General features: G+C 44.3%; 1 protein-coding gene across 1 annotated transcript; it reads right to left on the bottom strand.

Moving 5' to 3' along the window:
• Window positions 1-1,247: 1,247 nt before the first annotated feature.
• On the bottom strand, window positions 1,248-2,909 carry LOC117010290 (inositol 1,4,5-trisphosphate receptor-interacting protein-like 1). The gene has a single exon (XM_033084594.1). It carries the CDS (start codon window positions 2,907-2,909, stop codon window positions 1,248-1,250), a length of 1,662 nt encoding a protein of 553 aa, XP_032940485.1.
• Between the last annotated feature and the right edge of the window lie 5,207 nt (window positions 2,910-8,116).

The raw sequence follows: 8,116 nt of genomic DNA, 5'->3' as shown, positions 1-8,116 counted from the left end.
TGAGTTTTAAGTGCTTTTAGTGAGGGAAAGGTCTCAGATGCCAGAGCAGCAGTGCGGGTTCGAGTGAAAGTTGAAAAACATAGTTCTAGATGCTAGTGTTGTCAGTAGAGGCTCCAGAAACATAGTTTTAAACATAATAGCACTATAATAAGAATATTGCTTGCATTTTTCAAATAAAACAAAATTTTACGCTTGCTTTTCCTTTGCTTTGCTCACCACCATCATCAACAACTGAGAAAAAGCCAAGAGTTGCACAGCGACATCAGCCCCACCGGGACCTCCAGGAGCACCTGTGTGAGACTTTATACCAAAACTTAACATAGACTTTAAAGCTTATAACTCTATGTAGCTTCATAGCAACTACTAACTGCTTTGCTCATTTAAGAAGAAAACCTGATGAAGTTCATGCCTAGAGCACTGGAGAGTTAACACCTCAAGTACATGTCACAACAGATAGTGACACTTAATATGTGCTCTATTATTATTATTATTCTTTAAACATAATTACATGTTCAACTCTCCCAAATTATTATCAGGATTCGCTATCTACATATTTCCTATTTTTGATAGTATATATATTACTATATTGTTTTCTTATATTATACTATATATATGATAATTTATACTCTTTGCAGTATATAATAGGTATAAACAATATATATATCTATCTATGCAAAAAACTATCTAGATCCTTATAGACGCAAAATTTCAGGTTATCTCTAAGGCAGTATGTCCAATGACGACCTAAAGTTGTCCCTTTCAAGGACAAGGAGAGACACTGTCCGTTGACTGATCCTGGCCATGCAGAGCTGCTTTTTCCTCTTGGTTATTTCTGTCCTGTTTCGTTTTTCCTTTTCCTGTCCCACATTCCTGCTCATTTCATATTCAAAATTTTGGCCCTTCTCAAAGGCCAGGAACAAGTGCATAATACAGGAGGGGTTTGGTGACTTTGGTCCTGCATGTATGGCATGTTCTCTCTTCACATGCATTCTTAGGAGTGGGGAAATTCCAGCAGGGCTTTATGTAGATCTGGGCACCTTCTTTGAAAAATGAAATGATACAAGGAGGTAGAATAAACCCTCCCATGGCCCTCAACCTTCTGAGGTGGCAACAGGGGCTGTGGGACCTTTGCCAGAGCCTTTGAATGCATCCTCTTCTCTTTAAAGCACCAGATTTGTACTGTGAGGTGGCTCTCTGCTGCCAGCTGTGAGCAGCACAAGCACAGCTCTGTGCATTGGCGCGTTCATTCAGTGCTGTCCGAGAAGGATTCTTTTGAGCCACATTCGCAGAACCTGGTAGTCATTCATCGCCTGGCTGTGGGCATCTGCTTCCTCTGCCAGGCGATGGAAGAGATTGTATGGCTGAGCAGCTTGAACGTCTGGAGGTAAACGGATGTCCTGAGGCAGCCTCTGGTTGCCCAAAATGAAGTGGCTGAGGCGTTTTACTAGCACACATAGGCACAGGCTCTGACTGATATCCAGCAGCCGATTCAGCAAATGTCTCCTGCTCCACCGTGACACGGGCGTCACATTGAGCAGGTGCATGACAATGGTCTTCGTGGTGTGGGTGGGAAAGCTGAAGGCCAGCAGAAGACGGGTGAAAAACTCAAGACATTTGAAGTGCACACTGTCAGGGGGTGCCTGCTTGGCGATGTGCTTGAAGAATTTCATCTCTGCCACAGCATAAGTCTCAGGCCAGGTTGTGCTTTTGGTGTGGGCCTCTCTAGGCTGGCTGCTCACAAAGATGTCTGAGTCACCTCTGCGTACCCCGAAGAGCATCTTAATCCTGAAGATTTCTCTGCCATTGGTCACTTGGAATTGGCAGGAGCGTCTGGAGGGCAGCAGCTTTAAATGCCAGTTGTGTGACTGAGGTAAAGCTGGCCAGATGGCTCTCACCAGCTGGTAGAACCAGTAGGCGGTTTTTTTCACATCCAGGTAGGAGTTGGTGCACAGGCTGTCTAGGAGGCTGGGATCCTGATTCCTCCTCAACTCCTCCCTGGAGTGGTGCAGGAAGCACAGCATGTTCTCAGCCTGCTGTTCCTTCATGCAGGTGCACTCCAGCTGCACGCGGATACGGAAGTTCCTCTTGTGCCTCTGCCCTGCAGAGTCCAACTCCAGGTGGAAGCTGTGGCCTCGGGGAGGAGTCATGGGAATGAGCACCTGGTACACAACATCGTGCTCACGTGGACTCCAACCTTCGAAGGCACTGCCCACCCCAATGGCTCCTTGCAGGCCTGGATAGAAGGTGTTTGATAAGACATGTCCAAAGTAAAGTGCAAAATTATCCATGAGGTTCCTTGTCCACTCACAGCCTGCCTGCAGGTCCTGTACAGGCCACTGTATGCGTTCCATTAGAATTCTTCCAATGTTTTCATCCAAATCATTGTCTCCTTGATAGACTGAGTGTGCACGATCATTGTTTTCTGCATTTGCAGCTTCACTGACAACTTCATTTTCAATATTATCTTCTCCATTTGCAGAAGCATTGCCAACTTCCTGTACATTGCCATCATCATTGCCATCTTCCTCCCGATTTGCATCATCATTGTCTGCGTTTCCAACATCTACTTCTTCATTTGCATCCCCCTTTCTAACTTCCTCTTCATTTGCAACATTGTTCACTTCTTCATGGCCTTTTCTCCTCATGCTCCTTTTGCACCCCATCAACCATAGGACCAAGACAAGGAACCCGAGCACAGCAACAGCTAAGAGCTGCAAGAGCTCCATGAGCTGCACCTGCTTCAGGGTGAGAGGCTCCATCTCCTGCTCCAGCCGAATCCTCTCCCATTCCAGCTGCTTTGCATGCACTTCCATGCGAAAACGTGTTTCCTCATCCCAAGCATCACCCATGAGCTGTGGGTACTGGATGAGGCTTTTCAAGAGCACGAAAAGCAGAACAATGGAATTCATGGTCTGCAGGAAGATGGAGAGAAGGCCTTGAGTGGGGCTGTGAGGGAGGCAGCTAGCAGTGGGGGCAGCAGGGATGGGAATGCTGAGGGCTCTGAGGGCAGGAAGGACAGGGTCCTAGACAGGTGGCAGGCAGCAAAGACTGTCCCACTGCCCCATCAGCAGCAGCAGCAGCAGCAGCAGCAGCAGCAGCAGCAGCAACAGCAGAAGAAGAATGGTGCCCAGCCCAAGGCTCTCTCATCAAGGACTGTCCCTGCACGCAGGGGGAGAACCCAGCCCTGGGGGCAGCGTTTCTGCTCTGGCCCTTGTTCCCAGCCCAGCCTCCCCACCACGTGTGCACTCACCGCTTGCCCAAGCAAAACTGGACCAGCGTTACCTGCTGGGCCGTTTGATAGCTGCCCCCATTGTGACACGTCCCCTGTGATGTCACAGGTGTCACAGCACATCACAACCCAGCCAACCCCACCCTTTGTCCCCACCCTGGCTCAGCCCTTTAGAGTGGCCCTAGTGTACTGGTTAAGGCTACCTTTGAGTGAGGTTTCTTCACAGATCTCCCATTACTCTTTTTTCTGCATTGATTTTCACCTGCGCTCCATTGACCATCTCACAGATATCCATGTTGGAAGGCAGCCTTGAGGATCATTGAGTCTAAGCTTTGACTCCTCACTGCTTGAGCTACTCTTCAAACTCGGAGGCAGTGTGGTTGAAAAAGTCCAGGAAGATCACATAGTCCAATGGCAAATTTAACACTTGCTACTGCACCAATCAGCCAGGTCCCCACATGGCACATCCACATGACTTTTAAACCCTTCAGGCTGGGCACTCACCCTTGTCCCTAAACAGCCTGTTCCCAAGCATAATATACTTTTGTTGAAGGAATATTTCCTAGAGATCCAATCTAAACCTCCCATGGCTCAACTTCAGGTCATTTTCCTCTGTCATTTGGTTTGTTCCCTGGGCTAGTGGATCCACCCCCACACAGCTACACACAGGGACTACAGTAATTTCATGATTATAAGTGTCACCAGTTTGACTAAAATTTTGGTCCGAACTCAAAGTGCAACTTATAATCAGGTGCGGCTTATATATGGACAAAGAACGAAAAGTTGCTGTTTTAGATTGGAGGACAGGTGTCTGCTGAGAAAGGCAGGAGTTTCGCTTTGAAATGGAGAGTGTAAACCCCCTCCTTCCAAATGATTATAATTTTGAAATCAAGGGGCTTTCAGGCAAAGATAAGGGATTTAGGAATAACAGTTATTTTCTAGGGAAATTAAAATAGAAATACAGTCCTACAAAGGAACAAACTCCAAACCCTGACAAAGTCAGACTACAACCTGACACCCCATCAGGCAGGGTGTTGGTAGCAGTCCCATTAAATGGTGGCTGCATCCTCTTGCAGTGACAGATGTGATTCAATTGGAGCAGTGCTCCTGTAGAAGGTGTAGTTTCCCTCTGGAGTACAGTGGTGATGTGGAGAAATCTGGTTTTCCTCTGGAGTCCAGTGGAGAAAGGGGCTCCCTTAATGTCCCAAAACCTCTGTTATTATTTTGTTAAGAAATGTTGGGCTTTTCCCCCTGGCTGGAGCAACTTCCAATGGGATGCAGTAATTTTATCAGTCACAGAGTGGGACTCAATGGGCCATTAGCAGAAAATGAGTCTCTGAAGGACGGATGGGTTGTGAAAAGATAAAGAACAATGTCACGCCTTGTTTCAATGGATGGCCCATTAGCAGAATATCTCCCACCGAGATAAGGATCTCTGCCCCTCATCCTCAACAGATGGTGATAGAATAGATATGTTTTATCACACTCTGTAATGTAGGGTGCGGCTTATAATCAGGTGTGGCTTATGTATGGATAAAGAACCAAAAGTTGCCGACACCCGGAAGTGCGACTTATACCCAGTGCGGCTTATAATCGTGAAATTACTGTAAATGTTGGGACAAGAGGACTTCTTTCAGGAGTAAGTTAATAATTAGCAAATATTTGTGACTTTATAGTGCCCTAGTCAGATTTTTAGCCTTAAAAGTCCTTCCTTCCTTCCTTCCTTCCTTCCTTCCTTCCTTCCTTCCTTCCTTCCTTCCTTCCTTCCTTCCTTCCTTCCTTCCTTCCTTCCTTCCTTCCTTCCTTCCTTCCTTCCTTCCTTCCTTCCTTCCTTCCTTCCTTCCTTCCTTCCTTCCTTCCTTCCTTCCTTCCTTCCTTCCTTCCTTCCTTCCTTCCTTCCTTCCTTCCTTCCTTCCTTCCTTCCTTCCTTCCTTCCTCCCTTCCTCCCTTCCTCCCTTCCTCCCTTCCTCCCTTCCTTCCTTCCTTCCTTCCTTCCTTCCTTCCTTCCTTCCTTCCTTCCTTCCTTCCTTCCTTCCTTCCTTCCTTCCTTCCTTCCTCCCTCCCTCCCTCCCTCCCTCCCTCCCTCCCTCCCTTTTACCTTTGGTAAAAAAATGGCTTGACTAATACAGCAGATTAAGATCTATAAACTGCTTTTCCCCTTCATTGGCTAGAGCTGATTAATGAAAAACTGTAGAAGCCTAACTAGTTCAGAACCTTCTCAAGGTCATTATTTTCATTAACTGCTCATAATTTCTTCTTTTTTGTTTGTTTTTTTGTCGGTTTTTTATGAAGCAGTAAGTATACATGCAGGAAATGCATTCTGTTTCTGGCAGTGAGAACTTCTCCACAGCAGAGTCAAACAACTCAGAGCATAGCTAGGAAAGGTAGAAGAAGGGGTGATCTGGTAGATTTATGATGTAAGAAATACGTAGCCTTGAAATTAAAAATTAAGAGCTTTTGAAAAATAATATGAGTGATTCTATAAAAGAATTTTTCTTTAGTAAAGAGCTTTTGATTTTGCACTGAAACACATCTCTTACTTTGTCCAGAACTCCTCTAGATAGGAATGGGACTGATCAAAGTAAAATACTACTTAGTTCAAGCAAGACAGCCTATTTTGTTATATACAACCTAGAACCTTGAGCAAATCTGGTTTTGCTTCTTTTCTTCTAACTTGTGATACTTAAAAAAATGTAGAATTATAGTAAGACTTCTGTTTTTCAGAGCTATATTGCAAGAATAAAGCAGGTATATAAGCACCATTAAGGAATGTTAAGCCTGTTCTATTCCAAGGAGAGAAGTACTGCTGGTGACAACTAGGCTGTAATCTCTAAAGGAAATATTGGTTGGTAAAGGTGGAAAGCAATGATGCTAGAAAATAGAGCAAAGAAAAATGAAAACATAGTTAACATCCTCACAGACAATATTTGAAAGGGAAAACAGACGATGAATGAGAGACAAGCTGTGACTGGATGATAATTGGTCGGATGGTAAATGGGAATTGGATTGTTGCAACCGTGTGTGTGTGTGTGTGTGTGTGTGTGTGTGTGTGTGTGTGTAAACATGCCTATGATGACATTATTGGTCTATTATTTGTCTGAAACCTAGACTGGTTAAATTTCGGAAAAAGAAGAAAAAAAGTAGAAGCAGTTCTTTAGTTGTCACTATTCAGTTTGTGCAGTTTGTCAATGCAGCTTTGATATGAAACAGACATTTTGCAGTGCTCCCAATCTGTAGGGGAATGTAGCATCACAGATACCTAGGATGGCTTGAGTTGGAAGGGATCTTTAAAAAATCATCTAGTCCAAGCCCCCACAATGGAATGGTAATTGCTTTTATAGCCCACCTGATAGAGTTGGAAAATAAACAAGCCTTCAGGCACACTAGTCTGTTAAGTCTTTCATCATCAATATTTCTACAACAGCCTGTTTTGTTTCATTCTAGAAAAACAGAAAATGGGATTTAACATCAAAGCTAAACCATGTATTTTCATTTGAAAAAAACCTGCTGAGTCAGTATGCAGTTTTTTGAGTAAAATGGATGAACTAAATTTACTGAAGGAAAGATATTTAAAAGAAATATTCACATTAAACTGCTATACAAAGTGTGCTAACTCCATAAGGTGATTTCTTAGGTCTGTGGGAAATGTCATCTACAATTTTTGTTCTGACACCATTAATGTAAGCATTGCAATTTCTGTTAAAATTAATTGTTCTGACTGGGAAGAGAGTAGAAAAAATTGTATGTGTGTAAATATATATGTGCATGATAATGACTGTCAAAGGCTTCACACCAGATTATATAAAACAGTGTTGTGCTCCTCACTGAAAAACCTATGTCAAAAGTTCCTACACAGACATCTTCTGTTTTAGATTTCTGCCTCTGTCATGTTTGATTGAGCAAAAGAAAAACCTTGGTGGGATCTCCCATGCACATAAACTCAAATTATACAATCAGGCTCATTATCAGCAATATGACTTTGGTCTCAGGCAATAACATTGAATCAGATGTTACTAAAAACATGCAAAGAATTGTTGAACATATTGAACAGGTGGAAAAACTGAAGTAATTGTAGAGTGATTTATCAAAGTTCAGCACAAACGCTTCAGAAGTCCTGTAATTTCACCTATATTTATAATCTGTTTATCTCCAAATAGAAGATATGTTTCATGTTACATAATTGAGATTCTGACATCATGCAAAGTACAGTAATTTCACGATTATAGGCCGCACCATTTTGACTAAAATTTTGCTCCCAACCCGGAAGTGCGGCTTACCCTCAGGAACTGCCAATATATGAGCAAATTTTGGAAATTTCCTAACTCAGAAGTCCAGGTCTGCAGCAGCCCCCAGCCGAGCTGGAGCCCGCCTGGCCCCGGGTGGTGGGGCGGTAGAGGCGCAGTGGTGATGCTACCTGGCCTGAGGAAAGCGGCGGTGGCAGAGGCTGGGCACGCCGTCCTTCCTCTTCCTGGCAGCAGTGGCTGGGGACGCCGCTCCCCCTCTTCCTGGTGGCAGCAGCCGGGCATGCTGCACCTGCGCTTCCTAGCGGTAGCGACAAGTGGGGCTGGGGCTGCTTCCTGGCGGCCACCCCGAGCAGGGCCAAGCCAGTAAACCCCGTGATCACGCGATTCTCTTACTAATTGGCAACTTTGTGAAAGTTGCATGCGGATCTTCGCTGTGAGCGAAAGTGCAGCTAATAATCCGGTGCGGCATATATATGGACAAAGACCTAAATGTTGCCGACACCCAGAGCTACGTCTTATAATTAGGTGTGGTTTGTAATTGTGAAATTACTGTACATTACTAATATTGAACAACACAGATGTGTTTTTCTACATATTATTTTAAATGTGCTTTCAGTGCTTTCTGAAGTTGTTATTTTTAGCT

The sequence above is a fragment of the Catharus ustulatus genome, chromosome Z (genome assembly GCF_009819885.2).
Source record: "Catharus ustulatus isolate bCatUst1 chromosome Z, bCatUst1.pri.v2, whole genome shotgun sequence".
NCBI classification, from domain to species: domain Eukaryota; kingdom Metazoa; phylum Chordata; class Aves; order Passeriformes; family Turdidae; genus Catharus; species Catharus ustulatus.
This window is presented reverse-complemented; position numbering and strand designations above follow the sequence as displayed.